Source organism: Pongo pygmaeus, chromosome 8, assembly GCF_028885625.2.
Source record: "Pongo pygmaeus isolate AG05252 chromosome 8, NHGRI_mPonPyg2-v2.0_pri, whole genome shotgun sequence".
NCBI classification, from domain to species: domain Eukaryota; kingdom Metazoa; phylum Chordata; class Mammalia; order Primates; family Hominidae; genus Pongo; species Pongo pygmaeus.
In genome coordinates this window covers 4,974,643-4,997,916 of record NC_072381.2, presented here as the reverse complement: position 1 = coordinate 4,997,916, position 23,274 = coordinate 4,974,643, and the positions used below count along the sequence as shown (strand labels likewise).

The following is a 23,274-nucleotide window of genomic DNA, read 5'->3' as shown; positions in this document are numbered from 1 at the left end:
AATTTATAGATTCAATGCCATCCCCATCAAGCTACCAATGACTTTCTTCACAGAATTGGAAAAAAACTATTTTAAAGTTCATATGGAACCAAAAAAGAGCCTGCATTGCCAAGTCAATTCTAAGCCAATAGATATTTCTTAAAACAAGACATACCCATGCCAAACAGATATATGAAAAGATGCTCAGCATCACTGATCATCAGAGAAATGCAAATCAAAACTGCAATGAGATATTATCTCAACCTAGTTAAAATGGCTTATATCCAAAAGACAAGCAAGAGCAAATGCTGGAGAGGATGTGGAGAAAAAGGGAAGCCTCGTACACTGTGGTGAAAATGTAAATTAGTACAACCATTATGGAAAACAGTTTGGAGGTTCATCAAAAAACGGAAAAGAGAGTTACCATATAATTCATCAACCCCACTGCTGGGTATGTACCCAAAAGAAAGGAAATCAGTATATAGAAGAAATATCTGCCCTCCTGTGTTTCTTGCAGCACCGTTGACAATAGCTAAGATTTGGAAGCAACCTAAGTGTCCATCAACAGATGAACTGATAAAGAAAATATGGTACATATACACAATGGAGTATTATTCAACCGTAAAAAAGAGTGAGATCCTGTCATTTGCAAGAACATGGATGGAATTGGAGATCATTATGTTAAGTGAAGTAAGCCAGGGACATAAAGACAAACATCACATATTCTCACTTATTTTTGGAATCTAAAAATCTAAACAAGTGAACTCATGGACATAGAGAGTGGAAGGATGGTTACCAGAGGCTGGGAAGTGTAGCTGGGGAGGGGGGTTGGAGGGGAGGGAAGTGGAGATTGTTAATGGGTACAAAAAAAGTAGAAAGAATAAATAAGACCTAAATATTTGATAGCATAACAGGGTGACTATAGTCAATAATAACTTCATTGTACATTTTTAAATAATTAAAAGAGTATAATTGGATTGTTTTAACACAAACGATAAATGCTTGAGGGAATGGATACCCCATTCTACATTATGTGATTATTACATGTTGCATGCCTGTATCAAAACATCTCATGTACAACATAAATATATATACCTACTATGTACCCACAAAAATTTTTAAAAAATTAAAAAGTGGAATCGAATCAAGTCTTGAAATCCAATATCTATTTACAGAAAGAGATAGAGAAACTAACACCACAAAAGAACCGATAAGACAAATCCAGAATGCACAATATTAGAATATCCTCTCCAGACAGGCAAGACAGCTGGCCCAGTTCTTCCAGCAAACCAAATGCATGCGTGTGTGTGTATGTGTGTGTGTGTGTGTGTGTGTGTCTATGTGTGATGGGTCTCCCACCAGGTTACTTAAGGGTGAATGTCTGCTGCTTAAACCTTGAAGGCCACGTGGTGAGCCAAGGTCATGGTGTCCAGCTGAGGAGCAGGTGTTGCTGAGAACCCAAACATCCCCAAACGGATCTGAGAACCTACCAAGAGAAAAAGCCCCATCACAGGCACACAGCAGGCAAAGTGCCAGAAAATTAGCTTAAAAGCAGCTTAGAGACAGGAGGAGGCGCAGATCTCTGGAGCTGTTCTGCCACTATCCAGGAGTGCCCCATGTAAAGTCTTAATAAACTCATCTACTCACCAAGCTAGACTTGTTACAGTCATTCTTTGGCCTCTTAGCTCCCTCCCAGTTTGGGGGAAGGTTTTTCTACCTAATTTTGAGTTTTTCTCATCACAACTGGAGTCATGAACAGGATCCTAGATACCAAATGATGTGTGAGGGAGGGGCATCTGCAGGGGAAATACTGGGATGGCCGGTAACATGTATGTGGGGTGGAGCTGCCCAAGTGCTCAAGCTTTATGGGCCATCACATGAGTACCAGGATGCTCAGAAAACATAAACAAAGCCTGAGCACATATTGCAAGAAGCTAATATATTAAAAGTGTGATAAGGAGAGCAAACGTGCTGTTTCTGCAAAAAGGCTGGTTACTGAGGGATCATTAGAGCAGGAAAGGAAGAAAGGGTAGCAACACCCGCAGAAGTTCAGAGGAATGCCAGGTTTGCTAGGAATCCAGCTGATTACATAGTATGGTCTATTCCTGTGCATATTTTAAAACTGATGGGCAAATTGAAAATAAAAATTCAGAGCTTAAATGGTTAACACATAACTACAGAGTTAATGAGAGTCTTCTATAACTATTTATCCTTTATTTCCTTTCCTGCCTGCTTTGTATCTGCTGTTATTTAGCTACTGGTGTTGAGATAAAACTTACTATTTGTATTAATGTCAATTTAAGGTCACTTAGAGATTTGTCTGGTACAATAAGCCTTTAGTTAGACTGATCAAGCAAACAATAGAAAAGATGCAAATTATTAAAATCAAAAGTGAAAGAGGAGACACTGCAATCTCTTTTAAAGATAACTCAGATGAAATGACAAATTCTTAGAAAAATATAAAATACTAACACTGAAAAAATGGATAATATAAATACTCCCATAACAAGTAAAGCGATGTAAATACTAATATATATTTTTATAAATTCACAAAGAAAAGCCCAGATACAGTTGGCATCATGGATGAATTCTACCAAACATTTAAAAATTAACACTAACCTTTCTCAAACTCTTCCAAAAATAGAGGAGGAAAGAACACTTTTAAGGACTCACTTTTAGAGACCAGTATTACCCGATACCAAAGCCAGACAGACACCACAAGAAAAAAAATTATAGAACAAAATCCCTGATGAATACAGCTATAAAAATACAAATAAAATGCCAGCAAATCGAACCCAGTAGCACATCAAAGCATTATATACCATGACCAAGTGAAGCTTATTCCAGGAATGCAATATTGTTTGAACATACAAAAATCAATCGATATAATACATTGTACTAATAGAATGAAGAACAAAACTACATGATCATCTCAACAAACTCAGAAAAAGCATTTTAAAAACTCCAACATCCTTTCATGATTTAAAAAAAAAAAATCAAAAAACTAGGAATAAAAGAGATTTTATTTTATAAAGAGCAACTATTAAAAAAAAAACCCAAACTTCATACTTATTGGTAAAAGACTGAATGCTTTCCTGCTAAGATCAGGAACAACATAAGAATGTCTACTCTTGCCACTGCTATTAAACATTGTACTGGAGGTTCTAGCTAGGAAAATTAGGCAAGGGAAGAAAAGCATCCAGATTGGAAAATGTTTTAGATTTAGAGCTGCCATAACCTATTATTCACAAATTGGATGGTTTAGAACAACAAAAGAGGATTGTATTCTCTTCCAGTTCTGGAGACTTGAGTCAAAAATCCAGTTGTTTATAGGGCCACACTCCCCCTGAAAGCTCTCGGGGAGATGCTCCCCTTGCCTTTGACTAACTTTTGGTGGCTCCCAGTAGTAGTTGGCATGCCTTGGCTTATAGTTGAATCACTTCAATCTCTGCCTTCATGGTTACATGGCCTTCTTTTCTATGTGTATTTGTATTCTCTGTTCTTATTCTAAAGACTTTAGTCATTGATTTAGAACCCACCTTAATCCAGTATGACCTCATATTAACTAATTATATCTGTAAAAACTTTATTTCCATAAAAGATCATATTCTGAAGTTCTAGTTAACATGAATTTTAGAGGGACACCAGTCAAGCCATTATAAAAAAGAAGTAAAACTATTTTTACCTGCAGATTACATAATCATGCCTGCAGAAAATCTGATGGGCTAGGCACAGTGGCTCAAATCTGTGATCTTAATATTTTGGGAGGCTGAGGTAGGAGGACTGCTTGAGACCAAGTGTTTGAGACCAGCCTTGTCAACATAGTGAGGCCCCATTTCTATTTAATAAAAAAGAAAAAATCTTAAAGAATCTACTAGAATACTATTAGAGGTGATAAAGAAGTTCAGTCAAGTTGTGGGATATAAGATCAATATAAATAGAAGATACAAGATCAATATAGAGGTCAATGCAACAGGGAGAGACTCCGTCTCAAAAGAAAAAAAAAGGTTGTTATAAAAATAGTCATTGTATTTTCTTTTCTCTACAGATTTCTCTTAATAAAGGAAAAAAAAACCTCTGCTTCACAGGAAAAGTAAAAGAAGATGAGTTTTAACAGACTCCTTTCTGTAAAACTGAATGATGGAAACTTCATGCCTATTCTGGGGTTTGGCACTTCCGCTGCTAGGAAGGTAACCATAATGGCACTGCGGATGGAGGAGTAGCAGGTGGTTCCTGACCAGAATTAGTCACTACGTGAGTTTGGGAAATTCAGGTGGGCCTCACTTTTCTCATTTGTAAGACACTTCTCACCAAGTTAGGTTACTTTGTGGATTAAGTAAGGGCTTTTCACGTTTTAGTAGTGATATAAACACTTCAGGATCTTGTTAAAAATGCAGATTTGGAGGCCCTATCCCTGAAGGTTCTGATTGAGTAGATTTTGGATGAGGCTCTAAAATTCACATTTATAATAAGCTCCCAAGGGATTTTGATGCTGCTTGTCCAAAACCACACTTGGAGTGGCAGTCCATCAAGAGAGATGGAAGTGTGAATGCGATTGTTCAGAATTCAGGGGTGGGTAAGTCTGCTGCTGTTACTCTCCCTTGTTGTACAGTTATAGCCATTTTCACAATATATTAGAGGAAATAAAACCCTATTGACATGATTACCATGTGCCAGAAACTTCACAGCAAACTTTAAAGTTGTGCTGTAATTTTTAGTACCCAAGTCCTCCCTGTTCACCACTAATAAGAGTATCCAGAGAAAGTTCTGTGGCGATGGAACTTGGGGAAAGAGAGACAGGCTTGGAGGTAGCTGTGTGGTCTGAGGTGGCCACAGTCTCTGAGAAGCCAGGTTGGTAAGATGATGCCATGAAAGAGTTATGTGGTACTTGGAAAATTCTCTTCTCTTTGGCTCCATGCATGTTTCTGGATCAAACACTCCAAACTTACAAGGGCACATCTCAGTGGTTCTTACTGAAGAATGTTATAAAAGTTGTAGGATTGTTTCCCAACATGAGAGAAACATAGTGTGTACCCTTGAGGACTGCAAAGAAGACTCTCATGAAGTATTGCTTTTGCCATGCCTTGGCTCTTTAACCTGGGGATAGTTTATCTTTACGGACTCAGTTGACTCAACGGTAGTTGGAAATGAAACAAATATACCCAAAAGGCATTATAATTACTCAGTGAGGTGCAGGGGGTGCTAATATAAACAGAAAAATTATGGATGACTTCAAGAGTCCAGGCTGGTGGGCCAGGAGAATAAAAAAATGTAAGAAAGATGTGAAGGAGAAAGTGTTGCCTAACAACCAGCAAAGCAACCAAAAGAATTAATTATGAGTTTTTTTTAAGTGAAAAAAGTTTTTCTTTTAAAATAATTTATTTTAAAATATTTTAAAAGAAATAGCTTATTTTCTTTTAAAAGCTATTTCTTTTAAAATTTTCTTTTAAAATAATTTTTTAAAACTATTGAGAAAATAGCTTATTTTCTTTTAAAAGCTATTTCTTTTAAAATTTTCTTTTAAAATAATTTTTTAAAACTATTGAGAAAATAGCTTATTTTCTTTTAAAAGGTATTTCTTTTAAAATTTTCTTTTAAAATAATCTTTAAAACTATTCCTATTTTTGTTCTTCCTCAAATGTTCTTTGTTTCTCCAAGTTTAGATAGGTAAATTAATAATTTATTGTGTCTAAAGTTATATCTTTACGTGGATAGATAATTATTAGCATTAAATTATTGGATCAAACCAATTTTATAATCTCTTATAGAGCAAATTCAGTTAGGAATGTAAATCTATAGATTGTGCAAATCTATAGATCATATACATAGTATAAATACATAGATAGAGGTTTAAAGACTGTGATGTGCTCATGAGGACTCAAAAGAGTGTATTGTGAGCATCTTTGCCCAATTTGGCAAGCTTGAACTTATCCATGGGGGGAGTATTTACATTATAGAAACTGGCAAATACTTCCTCAGAGCTAGTTGTTAAACATTTACCATTGATTTTTACTCAACATTTAGCTTTGCCACCTGTAGCTCTTAGCCCTTAGTAGGGGAAAAAAAGGTTCTTTTGAATATCTCTGCTAAGAGAATTGATCATCTGTTCCTGAGTCAAACAAATCTTTATCCCTTTATGCTCTTCCAGGTTGCTATGAGTAATGTAGAAGAAGCCGTCCAGGTAGCAACTGATGTAGGCTACCGCCATATTGACTCAGCTTATTCGTACCTGAATGAAGAAGCCATCAGGCAGGCCATCCGAAAGAAGATTGCCAACGGCACTGTGAAGAGAAAAGATATATTCTATACCACAAAGGTGCTGTGTACCAATGCATCTGTTTCTGTGGAGAGCTCACTCGTAGCTGTAGAGCTCCTTGGCAAATTTCTCTTCATTGGTTTAATCTTCATTTACTTAGACCTTGCCTCATGAGAAGTCTGGTTAGGAACGTGGATTCTGTAATGAGACTTTAATATTTGAATTCAGGCTCTGCCACTATCTAAATGTGTGACCTTCCCTAGTCTATAGCAAGTGTAAAAATAAATGAATATGTGCACCCTTGGACAAACTACTAAAATACTATCCTTCAGTTTCCCAAGTTGTAAAATGGAGACAGTATTATTTATCTCACAGGATTTTCATGAGTGTTACGCTTTTAAAAATACATGTAAATCTTGCTGAAAAGTATTTGATACATTTCAGATGCTCAAAAATGCTGTTATTATTATCATATGTTTTAACTCAGAAATGAATTGACTCTTCTTACTCTACTACAGTCAAGTTTTGACAAAGTGACTTAATCTTTCTTAGCTAAAGTATGAGGTAATGTGATTTAGTCCGAAAGTGTAGGCTTTGGAAACAGATGAACTAGGATCAAATTTTAGTTGAATATTCCATTTGACTTGATGAAATTTCTTAACCAAAAAACAAGTTTTTCAACCTCTCTGAGCCTTCATCCTGACATCTCAACCTATTTTGTGGTCAATAGATGTTTATTTCTCTGAAGATTAAGTTAATGTTTATAAATGTACTTATGTACTTTTTAAACCCTTGAGCCATTTTCTTCTATGAATAATATTCTTCATATTCACTAGCATTATATCTAAAACAAGTAAAAGAACTTAGGTGTTTAAGTCAGATAGGAGAAGGAACCCCAAAGCAATTTTTACCCTAGTGTTCACTGAACTGACTACTGCTAGAAAAAACAAAAAACAAAACAAAACAAAAAACATTTAAACGTGAGGGGAAGTAATCCACAGAGATAGCACTTAGGCCCGTGCAAGTGAATCCCACGCAAGTTGATAAAAATAGGTTTCTTCCTTCCAGCCCAGCATGTGACATATGACTGCCTTTAGCTGTGCAGTAGCCTTCTCAGTCTCATCTTTTAATTCTCCTGTCGTACTAAATGTGTGACCCTTTGTACAAAACATCGTACGAAACATTGGTTTCCTTAGTTTCAGTCATTTTGATGATTTCTTCCCCTAGATTACTGCTGCTTAGAATGAGGTAACTGAAGCACCCCCAGAAGATTTCCCCTATGGGTCTAACTTTCTTTCGGAAACCTAACCATTTAATACAGTCAAGCCAGAGCCTACTGAATCACCATCACTTCGGGCTCTTATCTGGCAGGCAATTTCCCAGTCCACTCTCCAGATGTTGTGATTTATTACGTTCGGAGTAGAACCCAGGCATACGTTTTGCACAAGCAAATCAGATTATTCTTTTACATTCTAAAGTTTGAGAATCTCTGCTGAAACCTGTATTTTTTTTCTACATTTATCATCTTCATTCCATATGAAAATCTGCTATGAGGATTAAGAACTTATGCATTCACTGGGAGTAACCTGTCCCTTGTCTAAGAGGGTTTGGCTGCTGATGTTTATTTGCCATTTCACTAAGCTCTCTCGAAGACTTTTGAAGAAATAATCTCACACAACTTCTCTTTCAACCATTGCAGGTATGGGCACCTCTTCCCACACAGAATTGGTCCAAAGAGGCCTTGAAATGTCACCGAAGAAACTTCAGCTGAGCTACATGGATCTTTACCTTTCTCATTTCCCAGTACCTTTGCAGGTTAGCTCAAGTTGTTTTACTTTAGTGATCAACATAAATATTAGTAACTGAATGCAAGAGAGGAATCAGTTTGTGAGGATGAGAAGATAAATAATACTTTAAGATTCTCTCTTGTGCTTTTTATTTTTATTTTTCTGAAACTGTTCCAAAGTCAGTTCACAATTCTAGCCCCAGAGTGACAGGAGTTCACTGGTATCCACAGCTTTGCCTCAGTGTTGTGGATGTACTGCCGACATTTTCAAGTTCTTATCCCCTGGAGTCTCAAACCCATGTTGCCGACAGTGGAGTTCAGTTGAGGAACAGGAAGTTCAGTGAGGACGAGACTCAGCTTTGAATGCTGACAAATCACTGGCAAGGGAGAGAGCTCTTTGCAAGGATCCAGGACCAGGCAGCCTGCTGGGCATCATACCACCCTAGAGTCTGCCTAGGATGGGATCCTAGGTGCCTCAGCTTAGCCTTGACACAGACAAGATTTATTGAATCTGTAACGCTTGAAAGCATTTCTAGGGTGCATATTTCCTGCATGTACTTCCTTTGCCGTTAGCCTAATTTTACAATTCTGTTCAAGAATAAGGACAGATGGTTCTATCAGTCTCAAGGTTTATGGGCCCCAAGCTTGGCTGAGGCCAGACAGAGCTTTGTGCAAACTCTCTTTCTTTCTGTGTTCCAGCCTGGGGAGGAGCTTTTGCTGATGGATGCACAGGGAAAGATCATGTTTGACACAGTGGATCTCTGCAGCACATGGGAGGTGAGTGCAGCTTCAGTGAGCACAACATCTCTGCACCTTGGGGGAGAGAGGAAAAATGTATAAGGAATTCAGGAAACTGGACCTGGTCTAATTCTTCCCAGTGTTCAGACTGGGGAGAGTCCCGAATGTCTCTCTGCCTCTGTTTTCACATTTCATTCACTTAATCATCCAGCAAGTATGTATTGAGTGCCTACAGCGTATCAAGTTCTATTCTTCTTACCCAGGCAACATCAGTGAACAGAACCAGGGTGTTGGCCCAGGCATGGATAGGTGCTGTGGTAGGTGGAGGTGAGAAATAAAGCTGAGCGCTGGAGTTGGTTTGGGGCACAGACTGGCAATGAAAAACAGAGTGGCAGGGTAGGCCTTTTTGAAAGCAGAGGCAGGTGAATCACAATATCAGGAGATCGAGACCATCCTGGCCAACATGGTGAAACCCCATCTCTACTAAAAATACAAAAATTAGCTGGGTGTGGTGGCGCACGCCTGTAATCGGGAAGCTGAGGCACGAGAATTGCTTGAACCCAGGAGGCGGAGGTGGCAGTGAGCAGAGATCGCGCCACTGCACTCCAGCCTGGTGACAGAGTGAGACTTCATCTCAAAAAAAAAAAAAAAAGAGTGACATTTGAGCAAAGACTTGTAGTAGATGCAGGAACTGATTGTGTGGGTATCTGGGGAGAGTGATGCAGGCAGAAAGACAAGGCAGTTTGGCTCTTGTTTTTGTTGTTTTAGATGGAGTCTCACTCTGTCACCCGAGCTGGAGTACAATGGTGTGATCTTGGCTCACTACAAGGTCTGCCTCCTGAGTTCATGCAATTCTCCTGCCCTCAGGCTCCTGAGTATCTGGGGTTATAGGCACGTGTCACCACGCCCAGCTAATTTTTGTATTTTTGGTAGAGATGGGGTTTCACCATGTTGGCCAGGCTGGTCTAGAACCCCTAACCTCAGGTGATCCACCCACCTCAGCCTCCCAAAGTGCTAGGATTACAGGTGTAAGCCACCGTGCCGGGTCACGGCAATGTTTTTAAGAGGGGAGAGACACTAGCGTGTCCAAGAACAGCAAGAGGACATGTGAGACTGGACACTGTGAGTGAGTGGACAGTGCAGGGAATTAGGTCAGAAAGTAGAAGCTGGTGGTCCTGTAGGTGGAAGGCCTGCCTCTCAGGCCACACCTGCTACACTTCCTTGTTGGTACTTATTTTGCCATTGCTCCATCAAACTTTTCTAGGTATTCACTAAAGACCATGCTGGTTTCTTTAACTCTGTCCTGGCCACTCATATTCTATTTTTTTTTTTTTTTTTTTTTTTTGAGACAGAGTCTAGCTCTGTCGCCCAGGCTGGAGTGCAGTGGCACAATCTTGGGTCACTGCAATCTCTGCCTTCCAGGTTCAAGAGATTCTCCTGCCTCAGCCTCCTGAGTAGCTGGGATTACAGGTGCCCGCCACCACACCCAGCACATTTTTGTATTTTTAGTAAGGAGGGGGTGTCACTGCGTTGGCAAGGCTGGTCTCGAATTCCTGACCTCATGATCCACCTGCCTCTGCCTCTCAAAGTGCTGGGATTATAGGCACGAGCCACCGTGCCCGGCCTCACATTCTTTTTTTATTTCATCTTTGTGCCCATTTATTTTACCTGTTTACTTTTCGTTTTTCTCTTACTCAGTCCATTCATGCCTTATTGATTGACATCTGCACTTTGCAAGACTGTGTCTCTCCCACTGTCTTATACACTCTCCCACCCTTCGCCTACTCCTAGCGTGTGTATGTTTATTATTTGCCTCTAGCCTGCTACACAGATTACTCCTCACAACACCTTCCTCTCCAGGCCCTGGAGAAGTATAAGGATGCAGGATTGGCCAAGTCCATCGGGGTGTCCAACTTCAACCGCAGGCAGCTGGAAATGATCCTCAACAAGCCAGGGCTCGAGCACAAGCCCGTCTGCAACCAGGTGAGCCCCAAACATCCGCCGCACCAACTGCTTCCTCTGCTCTTTGGCTTCCTCTATTCTCGATTTGACAAGGCTACTTATGACATGCTTCTCACATGTACTTTACCTTTGAACATCAGACGCTTCAAGGGAAGAGAACACATTCTGAGTTGTTGAAAGCAGTGCATGAGGCCATGTCACTTTATCAAAAAAACTAAGGTTTTTTTAAAAAATACTAAGAGTATAATCTATTAGGTGTTATAGTAGTTGGTTCTAGAAGTTAGAGCTAGCGAATGACTGACAGCCCCTTTTTTTTTTTTTTTTTTGTGACAGAGTTTTACTCCTGTTGCCCAGGCTGGAGTAGAGTGGCACAATCTCGGCTCACTGCAACCTCCGCCTCCCAGGTTCAAGCATGTACCTCAGCCTCCCGCACAGCTGGGATTACAGGTGCCCGCCACCACGCCCAGCTAATTTTTTGTATTTTTAGTAGAGACAGGGTTTCACCATGTTGGCCAGGCTGGTCTCGATCACCTGACCTCAGATGATCCACTCGCTTTGGCCTCCCAAAGTGCTGAGATTACAGACATGAGCCACACTGCGCCTGGCTGACAACCACTTCTTATAACAGAAAAGTTCAGCAAATTTGGCAAACAATTTCAAATCAATTTGTATGTAAAAGAAAATGAATGATTCATTTTTATGTCTGACAACTCCTTTAAGGGCTGTGCCATGAGATAACCATTGAGCCTTTCCACAGTACAAAATCTCTCCCAAACTTATAAAAGGGACTGCTTGGATTCAGACTAGTCTTTTAAAAACAGCCACTTTTCATAAGTCTGGGAGAGATTTGGATTACGGTGAGGTTGCCTAACAATGTGAATGCACTGAATGTCACTAAACTAGGCACTTAAAAATCATTGAAATGATAAAGTTTAAGCACGAGATCATCAAAATCAGTTGTGTTTATCTCCTGATTGTGGTGGCTGTGATTATGCTATTAGGAGACTATCCTTGTTCGTAGGAAATATACATTAAAATATTGAGAGATGATGGGACAACCTGTTAGCGACTTACTCTGTAATAATTATGTCATTTAAAAAAAAGTTATTCGAACTACTTGTAACAATTCTGTAAGTCTGAGAGTATTTTCAAAGAAACAACTAAAAATCAATATCAAACTGAACCCTTTGATTTAAAAAAAAAAGGTAAAATTTATGTTATGGATGTTTAACCACAATAAAAAATATAAAGATGTTTTTAAAGTCTACTCAATAAGATAAAGCCACTTGAATGGGCAACATATAAACTGCAGTATCCTGGAGGATTGTGAAGGAAGTCACATGACTGTAGGAAAAACTGGCAATCCGTCTGTGCTGGGGAAGGCTCACACTTCACCCAGGTGGTCATGTCTCCGTGTAAACATCTTACGTGCTGACTGAGTGAGGATGATTATCAATTTACAATTGAGTATTAGTAAATCTTCATTTGTTTCATCTTTTTGGATTAAAAATACAAATAGGAGTTCTAAAAAGTTTTCTTTTGTGACCCCTAGGAGATTTACCTCCACTTTGGACATAATCAATTTAGAGAAATAAAAAAAAATGGTTTTGAGTTCAGTAGTTGATGGAGACCCAAAGGGGAACTTGGACATTACCTTGAACTCTAAAGGGTGAAAGGAATTTGGCCAAGTGAAGGCTGATTGGCTGGGAGGGACTTTACATGGCCTAGAAAGCTTGAGCAAAAGTACAACTGGTTAATTATGTGCAGCGAACTGATCATAGTGAGAAATTAGCTCAGGTGAGGGGTTACAGGGTCCAGGTAGGTTTTAAGCCCTGAGTCTACCCTTCCTTCCCATTCAGTGCTCATGACCATGACCAAGCAACCACACGCAACAGTTCCATAGAAAGTTGATGTGCGCCTGATGACTAACCCAGCCCCTGTAACCCAGTGCAGGACCTTGCCTGCAGGCTGCGTGGGAGAGCACACTTCAAGTGAACCTTAATGAGGTCTCTTGCTTTTCTTTGGATCTCAGTCGATTCCTCTTATCAAATCACTGGAGTCAGGGAACAAACAGTAAGAAAAATATGCAGCGAAAAGTTCATTTGCCAAACTTTTGGTTTCTGGGCTGGTGGATCACAAGCTGGAAAGTCATTACTCATGTCCTCAAATAATGTAAGCAATTCATCAGATGGAAAACTAACAATTAGACTCAGCAGAGAACTGAGGTCACAGGGCAAAATGCTGCCTCCAAAACTTGGAGGGATAGGCTGATAGAGATATGATCAGTGTCTTGCAGAAGCTGGGAAGCAAAAACCACAGCTGCGGCCAGTGCTGAGTAGGCAAACCTACACTGTTATTAATGAATTGCTGGGAGCTCAATGTGAACAAGTCTGACAGAGAAAAACTCCAGGGATATCCATTCTTAGGGAGGCCTCCACGCTTTTGTGAATTTTACCTCTAGAGCCTACCAAGTTTTCTCAGTGAATACCAGAGAAAATTCCCCTCATGCTTCCGGCTGGAGGAGCCCAGAGTAGCCATGTTTTCTTAAAAGGGCCTGACCTCAGCAGAAGATATTTTACTAGAGCCTATGCCTGAGGTTTTACTTGAATCTAACCTGAGGGAAAAGAAATACTCAATTCCAGCTGAAAGAATCAACAAAATCTCCTGGAACTCATAAGTGATGATAGAAAGGTTGCAGTATATGAGGTTAATGTACAAAAATCAATTGCTTTTCTATATGTCAGCAATGAAAAAGTGGAGTTTACAATTAAAAATACAATGCCATTTATATTAGCATGATACAAAGAAACATTTTGGTATAAATCTAACAAAGTAGGCTGGGTGTGGTGGCTCATGCCTGTAATCCCAGCACTTTGGGAGACTGAGGCAGGCAGATCCCTTGAGGTCAGGAGTTCAAGACCAGCTTGGCCAACATGGTGAAGCCCAATTTCTACTAAAACTACAAAAATTAGCTGAGCGTAGTGGCACATACTTGTAGTCCCTGCTACTCAGGAGGCTGAGGCAGGAGAATCGCTTGAACCCAGGAAGCAGGGGTTGCAGTGAGCCGACATCATGCCACTACACTCCAGCCTGGGCAATAGAGCGAGACCCTGTCTCAAAAAAACAAAACAAAACAAAACAAAAAACCAAAGTATGGACAAGATCTATATGAGGAAAACTTCAAAACGCTGAAGAAGAAATCAAAGAAGATTTAAATAAATGAAGAGATACTATATTTAAATGTGTAGGAAGAATCTATATGAAGGTGTAAGTTCTTTACAATTTGACCTATAGATTCAATGCAATCCCAATGAAATTACCAGTAAGTTATTTTTGGGAATACCAATGATCTAATCTTAAAGTTCACACTGAAAATTAAGAAACCAAGAATAGCCAAAACAATACTGAAGAACAAAGTCAGATAACTAAAACTACCCACCTTTAAGAGATACTATAAAGACAGCGTGGTATTGGTGAAAGAACAGACATATAGATCAATGGGACAGAACAGAGAGAGCCCAGAAATAGGCCCACACAGATACAGTCATCTGATCTTGACAAAGGAGCAAAGCAATTCAATGGAGAAAATAACCTTTTTGACAAATGATGCTGGAAATACTGGACATCCACATTCAAAAATTTTAAAAAGGAATTAGACACAGACTTTCCATCCTTCATGAAAATTAACTCAAAATGGATCACAGACCTAAATGTAAAATACAAAACTATAAAACTCCTAGAATATATAAACGAAAAACTAGAAAACCTTGTGTATGGTGATACAGTAATAAGGGTATGATCCAAGAAAGAAAGAACGGATAAACTGGATTTCATTAAAGTTAACAAATTCTGCTTTGTGAAAGACACTGCCAAGAGAATGAAGAGACAAACCATTTATGGTAGAAAATATTTGCAAAACATATATCTGATAAAAAATTGATTTCCAAATTATACAAAGAAATCTTAAGACTCAAGGTTAAGAAACCATAAACAACCCAATGAAGAAATGAGCAAAAGATCTGAACAGTTTAACAAAGATATATAGATGGCAAATAATCCAATAAAGTTGCTAAACATCATATATCACTAGACAATCATAAATTAATTACTGCACACTTATTAGAATGGGCAAACTCCAAAACACTGACAACACCAACCACTGGTGAGAACATAGGGAAACTGAAACTCTTCTTAATTGCTGGTGAAAATGATGTAGGATTTTTCTTTTTGGTCGCTTTACAAGTCAAAGATCCCCAGCTGGTGATGCCCCACCTGGGCCTCACTCGGCCATGCTGGTGTGCCCTAGCTTGCCTATATTATAGCTGGTACCTGTGTCTGGTGGTTGAGCTCTTGTACCACACCCAAGAAGAATGAGAATATGCTGGACATTGAAGGGTGAGGAGGGAGGAGAAGAATTTCATTGAGCGAGGAAAACGGCTTTCAGCAGAGAGGGGATGCAGTGTTGGTCCCCCTACCCAAAGGCAGGAAAGTCCCCCCATGTGGTTGGGTCTGGGGCTTTTATGGACTCAGAAGGGGGAGTGCATGCTGATTGGTTTGTGAGTATGCAAAAAAGGTTAAAGTGAAGATACCACTCAAAGGTGGACATGACAGTGTAGAAAACCAATTAGGAAAGGCTAGGTATATGTGAAATAGGTGAAGGATGGGATCAATCAGAGGAAAGTGCGACAAACAGGAAGACAAGTTCTCAATCTGGTTAGAGGATTTAACTTGTAGTTTGGCTTTCAAGCTTTAAACTGTGCTGGGCTTGGAGGTGGGGTTTCACCGGGGACTCACCCCTATCTGCCTAGGCATTTGGCTGCATCCTGCCACTCTCAAAAATACAAAATGATACAGCCACTTTGGAAGACAGTTTGGCAGTTTCTTACAAAACTATACCTACTCTCACCACATGATCCAGCAGTCAGCAGTCATGCTTTCTGACATTTGCCTAAATGAGTTGAAAACATATGCCCACACATAAACCTGCCCAAGGATGCTTATAGCAGATTTATTCATCGTTGCCAAAACTTTGAAGCAACCAATCTATCCTTCAGCAGGTAAATGGATAAACTGTGGTACATCCAAACAATGGAATATTATTCAGCATGAAAAATAAATGGAGCTATCAAGCCATGGAGAAACCTTAAATGCACATTACTAAGTAAAAGAAGCCAATCTAGAAAGGCTCAATACTATCTAATCCAAACTCTATAACATTCTGGAAAATGCAAAACAATGGATACAGTAAAAAGATCAGTGGTTGTCAGGTCAGCGGTTGGGGGAGAAATGGATGAGTAGGTGGAGCACAGGGGATTTTTAGGAGTGTGTAATTATTATTTCATAGACTCTGTAATGGTGAATGCATGTCATTATCCATTTGTCAAGACCCGTAGAACATTATCACAAGTAATACTCCCTAATGTAAACTATGGACTTTACTTAATAATAATGTATCAATATTGGCTGGTCAATTATAAGAAATATACCACATTATTGTAAGATAATAACTGGGGCGATTGGGGAGAGAGGTATGGAGGTATATATGAGAACTCTGCATTTTTTTTCTCATTTTTTTCTGTAAACCTAAAACTGCTCAAAATAAAAGATCAGTGGATTCCAGGATTCAGGGAGAGGGAAGGAGGAATGAATAGGTAAAATACAGAGGTTTTAGGGCAGTGAAACCATATTGTATGATCTAGTAGTGGTGGATACATGTTGCAATGGTTAATATTGAGTGTCAACCTGACTGGATTAAAGGATGCAAAGTATTGTTTCTGGGAATGTCTGTGAGGGTGTTGCCAAAGGAAATTAACATTTGAGTCAATGGACTGGGAAAGTCAGACCCACCCTCAATCTGAGTGGGCACCATCTAATCAGCTGCCAGCATGGCCAGAACAAAAGCAGGCAGAGAAAAATGGAAGGACTAGAATGTGCTGAGTCTTCTGGCCTCCATCCTTCTCATGTGCTGGATGCTTCCTGGTGTCAAACATCGGACTCCAGGTTCTTCAGCTTTGGGACTCTTGGACCTACACCAGTGGGTTGTCAGGGGTTCTCAGGCCTTTGGCCACAGACTGAAGGCTGCACTATCGACTTCCCTACTTCTGAGTTTTTGGGACTCAGTCTGGCTTCCTTGCTTCTCAGCTTGCAGACGGCCTATTGTGGGACTTCTCCTTGTGATCATGTGAGTCAGTGCTCCTCAATAAGCTCCCCTTATATATACATCTATCCTATGAGTTCTGTCCCTCTAGAGAACCCTGACTAATACAGATGACATACATTTGCCAAAACCCATAGAATGTACAATGGAGAGTGAACCCTGTGATAATATATCAATATTGTTTCATCAATTGTAGCAAATGTTTCACACTAATGCAACTTAAATAAGAGGAGAGAGTAGGGTTAAGGGTGGGTGGGAGAGGTGATATGGTGAACTCTCTGTGCTTTCCGATCAATGTTTCTCTTAACTTAAAACTGCTCTAAAAATTGTCTGCTAATTGTATTTTTTTAAGTACACTTGCCCCTTTTGTCTAGTGCTGAGCATGTCCCTAGACTACCCATCCCATGGTGAAGGCACTGGTCTTGGCTCACATGTCACCCAGACAAGGGGACAGAAAAAAGTGGTTAAAACTCAGTGATGGATCCTGGCTTCTTACTTTCCATGTGCATGGAAGTGAGAAAAATGGAAACGTGGGATTATAGTGCCACTAAATACCTTCTGCAGCACAGAAACCTCTCTCACTAGTAATGTGTAAATGTAATAACACCAGTAACTTTTTTCTGACTGAAAACAAGTAGCAATTTATTTCCCCTTGATGATAAAAGGGCCAGAAGCCTTTCCAAATCCCTTTCCCCATGGGACAAGACCGGAGCTTGGGGAAGCGTATGGGCACCGTAAATCTGAGTGGGGCCATTTGTTGGGGGAGGTAAGGAGCAAACAAAGATGTCACAATGTCCTGTGCTAGGAAAGAAGAAAACATTCTCAGCCCTGCAGCCAAGGAATCACCTGATGAAAAACTGTCTCAAATTGGAGCGATGACTTCTTTGGAGAAATGCTTATGCAAGTTTCTTTTTCCCCCATTTTCAACTGGGTTATTTGTTTTGTTTTTTTGCTATTGCATTGTAGGAGATTTTTACATAGTTTAGATATTAACCCCTTATATCTGTTATTAACAGTATGCATACTTTAAAATATGTTTAAGAGAGTTGATCTCATGTCAAGTGTTCTTGCAAAAAAAAAAAAAATCCAAAAACTAAAATCAAAACCACACACAAAAGGTCATAAGAAAATGTTTGGAGGTGATGGGCATGTTTAATGCATCATTTGCAGTGATGGTATCACAGGTATATGCACATGCCCAAATTCATCCAGATGTATCCATTAAGTGTGTGCATGTTTTCATATAACAATTATATATTCCTAAAGCTAAAAAATGTTGAGGGATGATTTATTGGATAACGGGGTCGCAGCAATGAACAAAATGGGAATACTCCTTAAAAATAAAGAATACTGATATTAAATAACTAAGAAAGGCAGAAATTGCTGCTTGCTATACGTCAACAATAAATGAGCAAGAACCAAAGATGTCACCATGGTTTTCAGTCTGGAAGACTGAAATTCTCTTTTGGCCTTGTGCACAACCTGCCATCTAAGAGCACTGAGTTAATTATTTAATCATACTGCTATGCCCTCCATGGGCTGTCATCCCAAGTAAAGCCCTTGGGAGCTTCATGCGTACAGCTGTGGATGACAATCATGGCTTGACCTGTGTTGCTGGTATTCTAAAAGATGTTTGATACCATGCAGTGCAGCACTGCATGTCCCTGGTAAGCTTGGTGTTGGTGGTTCTGTAACCTAATTCTCCTGCTTGGCATTCTGCAGGTGGAATGTCACCCTTACCTCAACCAAAGCAAACTCCTGGAGTACTGTAAGTCCAAGGACGTTGTCATGACTGCATATTCTGCCTTGGGGTCTGACTCAGACAAAGACTGGTAATAATCTTCATAAAGTTATTTTGTTTTTTTTTTTAGATGGGGGTCTCACTCTGTCATCCAGGCTGGAGTGCAGGGGCACAATCACAGCTTGTTGCAGGCTTGACCTTCCAGGCTCAAGTCAGGATCTTCCCTCCTAGACCTCCTGAGTAGCTGGGACTACAGGAGTGCACCACCATGCCTGGCTAATTGTTTGTTTTTATTTTTGTAGAGACAGGGTCTCACTACGTTACCCAGGTTAGTCTTGAATTCCTGGGCTCAAGTGATCCTCCCACCTTGGCCTCCCAAAGTGCTGGGATTAGAGGTGTAAGCCACGGTGCCTGGCCTATAAAGTTATTTTAATCAGAGATACTGTACCTTCTTAAGTAATCTCTCAATTAGCTGGTGAAATTAAAAATAGACAGCAGGAATAAATTCATCTGTAAACCTTTTACCTAATCCAGACCTACATTATAAGAACTAAATAGAACTGCCGCCTTCCATTCCTTTGTCCTTCTTCTTTGGTATAACAAAAGAAGCAAAACAGATATTAACACAGCCAGAAGGTAATGAGGAAGGTTCTGGAGGATTAGCATCCCTGGCCAAAATGAGCAGCCCGCAAGTAAAATGGATATTCAGCCTCAGACTTGCAGCATCTCTGCCTCTCCTCTCAGGGTGAAAAAAGGCAACCCAGTTCTCCAGGAGGATCCAATACTCAATGCCATTGCTGAAAAGCACAGGCGAACTCCAACCCAGGTTGCCTTGCGCTACCAGCTGCAGCGCGGGGTGGTGGTCCTGGTGAGGAGCTTCAATGAGAAGAGAATCAAAGAAAACTTCCAGGTACAGGGCATGGTGGTGGTAGCAGGGGATTGACAGGGGCACATCATTTCCCCACGGTATCTGGGTTTTTGCAAAACTCTCAAGGTGTATTTGGGCAAAGCTTATCTCCTTTTACATTCTATGCATATAAGCATATAAGCACCATATTTAATTGCTTTGTCTCCCCTTGCTGCAAGGGAGAGTGTGATGGTTGGAAAGAACACTAAAGAGAAGGTCAGGAGAGGGTCCTAATCCTGGTTTTTCCCCTACAGTATGGCACTGGGTAAGTCATCCCTTGATTTCTATAGCTGTAAAATAAAGGAATTAGATCACGTGAGGTTTGGCTTAAAATTCCCTAGGATTTCTTTGCTATAATGATGGCTCCCCAATAAAATTATCTGAGGGAAGATTAGCCATGCCAATCTCAACTTTATAAATGGACAAATTCCCATGACATGCCACTGAATGAATCCTTGGTCCATGAAAACTCACTCATAAAACCTACACAAAGTCCTACATGGATTTGTGTGTTTGTGGAGAGGGGAGAAGAGGAAACAGCAATTGCCTCAACGATATTAAATTGATCTTCTCACATTTCTGACAGGTTTCTGACTTCCAGCTGACACCAGCGGACATGAAAACCATAGATGGCTTGAACAAGAATATACGCTATTTGTAAATGTCTATGTGAGTAGCTTGTTTCGTTGTTGACACTAGCGAGCAGGACAGTGGGGGAATTCAGTTGATTTCAGTCCACAGAAGGCAGGGTTTGTTGCTTAGGAAAGTTGTTGGAAAATATTTTTTCTTCAGACTTCAGATCAGACATTTTTTTTTTTCTCCAAGCCTCACAGTTCTGCCCAGACAAGAGTGTGAGCAGAACTCAATATAGACTGAAGCTCCCCGTTGGGCTTTCCTAGCTCCACACTGCCTCTGTGTGTCCCTCATCAGTAGGCTTCCCTCCAATCTACATGCTAATAATTCCATGGTTTCTATCTCTAACCTAGACATTTTTCTTGGTCTCTTGTAGCCCACTGATTTTCTTTTAAATTAAAATTCCCTAGAGATAGTTCTATTTATTCCCACAGTTCAAACTTAATACACTTAAAATGAAAGCCTTCAATGTTTTCTCTATATATACTCTTTATGGTAATACTACACACATCACCATTATGGCACAAACTTACCCCCTACATCTAAATAACCACCTAGTCCTGTTGACTCTATATTTCAACATTTCTCATGTTGATTCTAAATTTCAACATTTCTCATGTTTCCCTAATTTCCATCACAAAGCCCACCCCCTCTGATTCAGGTTTTGAACCTGAATCGGCTCTCTTGCAAGGCTGGCCACAGGGGTGGATCTTCAGCTGTGGTTTCTGAACAATGTTCAGAACTTTGCTCAGGTCTGGGGGGGTTTTCAATAGTAAAGAGTAAGCAGGTTCGGAAAATCAAGAAGAAAAAAGGGAACAGGCTGAGTATCAAGCAAATGGAGGTGATAATGAAAATCCAATGGCAGGAAAAAAGTTATTTCCAAAGATAGACTTTTAATGACCCTTCAAACTTTTAGACTCTATGATTTTCAGAAGGCTGTAGAGAAAAATCTGTGAGCTATTTTTTTTCTGTTCAGTGACATTTAGTACATATATGTATGTAAACATCTCCAAACACGGGAAGAGCAAGCAATCCAGTAGCTCCTGGACAGACTCCCATCCTCCCCTGCCAACCAGCCCCTTAACTCCCTTGAGGCTATCATGGTCTTTGTCACTGTTAGTTCAGTCACTACAGGAGCCTAAAATTCCTGGTTCCCAAATAGCTCTGTGTACACCACCTCAACATTTTTTCACTATGCTTTCTGAAACTCCTACTAAACCACTGACAAAACTGTTTTATCTTTGTTGTCTCCCCTAAATGTTCTTTTCACCTTTCCCAATAGCTGAAACCCTATTTCTCTTGGTAGCACTGATTCCCGTCAGCCCTCTCCAGTTGGGGCTGTTATCCTTCCCAAGACCTTAGTAGTGCTAAGCCTGAATATTGAGTAGGAACTCTCTTTCTAAAAGCATTCAGCTCTGGACTTTGTGTCATCAGACGAACCCAGGACTACCCCTGTCCTTTGCAGTCATCAGGGCTGCATTCCCAGGTCTTCTCTCATCCACCGAAGATTTTAGTTCCTAGTGTTCATCCTCTCCAACAGTAGACTTGTCATAATTTCTTTTGATTTCAACACTACAGAGATAGTCCTTGTAATAAGTCTGATCTTTCAGTTTTGTGACTTTCCTCTTCCAATGTGTTTATCCTTCAGTCTAACTCAGCCTATCAATCTAATGGTCTCATTCTAGACCTTGTCATTATGAGTTACTATAACCATGCCTGGATGTCAATTTTAAATTCTTACACTACAGTCATCACCTCCTACATGTCCCGCTCCTTCTCTACATGGCCAACTTCAACAATCCTTTGATTACCGCATGAGCTATAATTCACTGACCGTACCACATTTTCACTGTTACTTGACCCTCTAATGTGCCCTCTGTCCTTCTTTGCCTACTTAAATTCTGGGGTCAATCAATATACTAACATCCTTGCAAATACCCTCAACCCTTGCCATTTCTTCTAATGTTCTTTGCTGGTTTCTCCTCATTAGCTTGACCGCTCAGTTTTGGAATGACTTAGAGCTCAACCTAGACCTCTTCTCCTTTCTCTATCTACTTTAACATTGTTATTGATTTCATCTAGTCTCATGCTTCAAATATCATCTAAGTATAGATTCCCCAAATCATATCCAGCCCAGTTCAAGGCTCTGGAGCAAGGTTTGTATATGTGTCTACTTGCCTCTACTTGGATATCTACTATGCATCTCCAACTTATCATGTCTGCAATTGGGCTCATAATGGTATCTGCAATCCCTTCCCCAATACACACAGACACACACACACACACACACACACCCTACGCTCATACCAATGTCTTTATGATAAAGTAACTGGCTCCTGGTAGTGCTCCCTCTTCTGTACTTCAGCCTCAGGCATAGTAGCCACAGTGAACAGGTTAAAAAGGGTGTACACAGGAACTCCTCAATATGTGGGAGCCTGCCATCTCACTCAGAGTTGAGACCAAATTCCTTACACAGACCTACAAGGGCCAATAGACACTCCCTCCCTTAACTCTCTGTGTCCCTGTCCTGCTATTCTCCCCACTCTTGACTCCAATGGAGCACCAGTGACCTTCATGCTGTTCCTGACTGTATTAGTCCATTTTCACACTGCAATAAAGACATACTCAAGACTGGGCAATTTACAAAAGACGGAGAGGTTTAATGGACTTACAGTTCCAAGTGTCTGGGGAAGCCTCACAATCATGGCAGAAGGCAAGGAGAAACAAGTCACGTCTTACATGGATGGCAGCAGGCAAAAAGAGAGCCTGTGTAGAGAAACCCTGTTGTTAAAACCATCAGATCTCGTGAGACTCATTCACTATCACAAGAACAGCACAGGAAAAACCCACCCTCATAATTCAATCACCTCCCACTGGGTTCCTCCCACGCACATGGGAATTGTGGGAGTTACAATTCAAGATGAGATTTGGGTGGGGACACAGCCAAACCATGTCACTGACATATGTGAGGCCTGTCTTAGGGCCTTTCCACTGGCCATTCCCCCTGCCTAGAAAGCTCTTTCCCCATAGAGCAGGATTGCTCACTCCTTTACATCCTTCAGGTCTTCACTCATATATCACTCGATGATGCCTTCTCTGTCACTGATCTAAAAAT

General features: G+C 40.3%; 1 protein-coding gene and 1 long non-coding RNA gene across 2 annotated transcripts in view; one reads left to right on the top strand and one right to left on the bottom strand.

The window, feature by feature from the left end:
• Positions 1-4,082: 4,082 nt before the first annotated feature.
• On the top strand, positions 4,083-22,852 carry LOC129006869 (aldo-keto reductase family 1 member C1-like). Its single transcript, XM_054437092.2, has 8 exons — positions 4,083-4,169; positions 6,128-6,302; positions 7,935-8,050; positions 8,721-8,798; positions 10,620-10,742; positions 18,601-18,710; positions 19,364-19,529; positions 20,113-22,852. Exons 1-8 carry the CDS (start codon positions 4,083-4,085, stop codon positions 20,185-20,187), a joined length of 930 nt encoding a protein of 309 aa, XP_054293067.1. The 3' UTR covers positions 20,188-22,852.
• Positions 8,185-23,274, bottom strand: part of LOC129006870 (uncharacterized) — a 34,825-nt gene continuing 19,735 nt past the window's right edge. Inside the window, exons 5-6 of the long non-coding RNA XR_008492104.2 lie at positions 22,832-22,925; positions 8,185-8,834 (exon numbers count right to left, since the gene is read on the bottom strand). This is a non-coding gene — a long non-coding RNA (uncharacterized LOC129006870). The remainder of the gene's footprint in view (positions 8,835-22,831; positions 22,926-23,274) is intronic.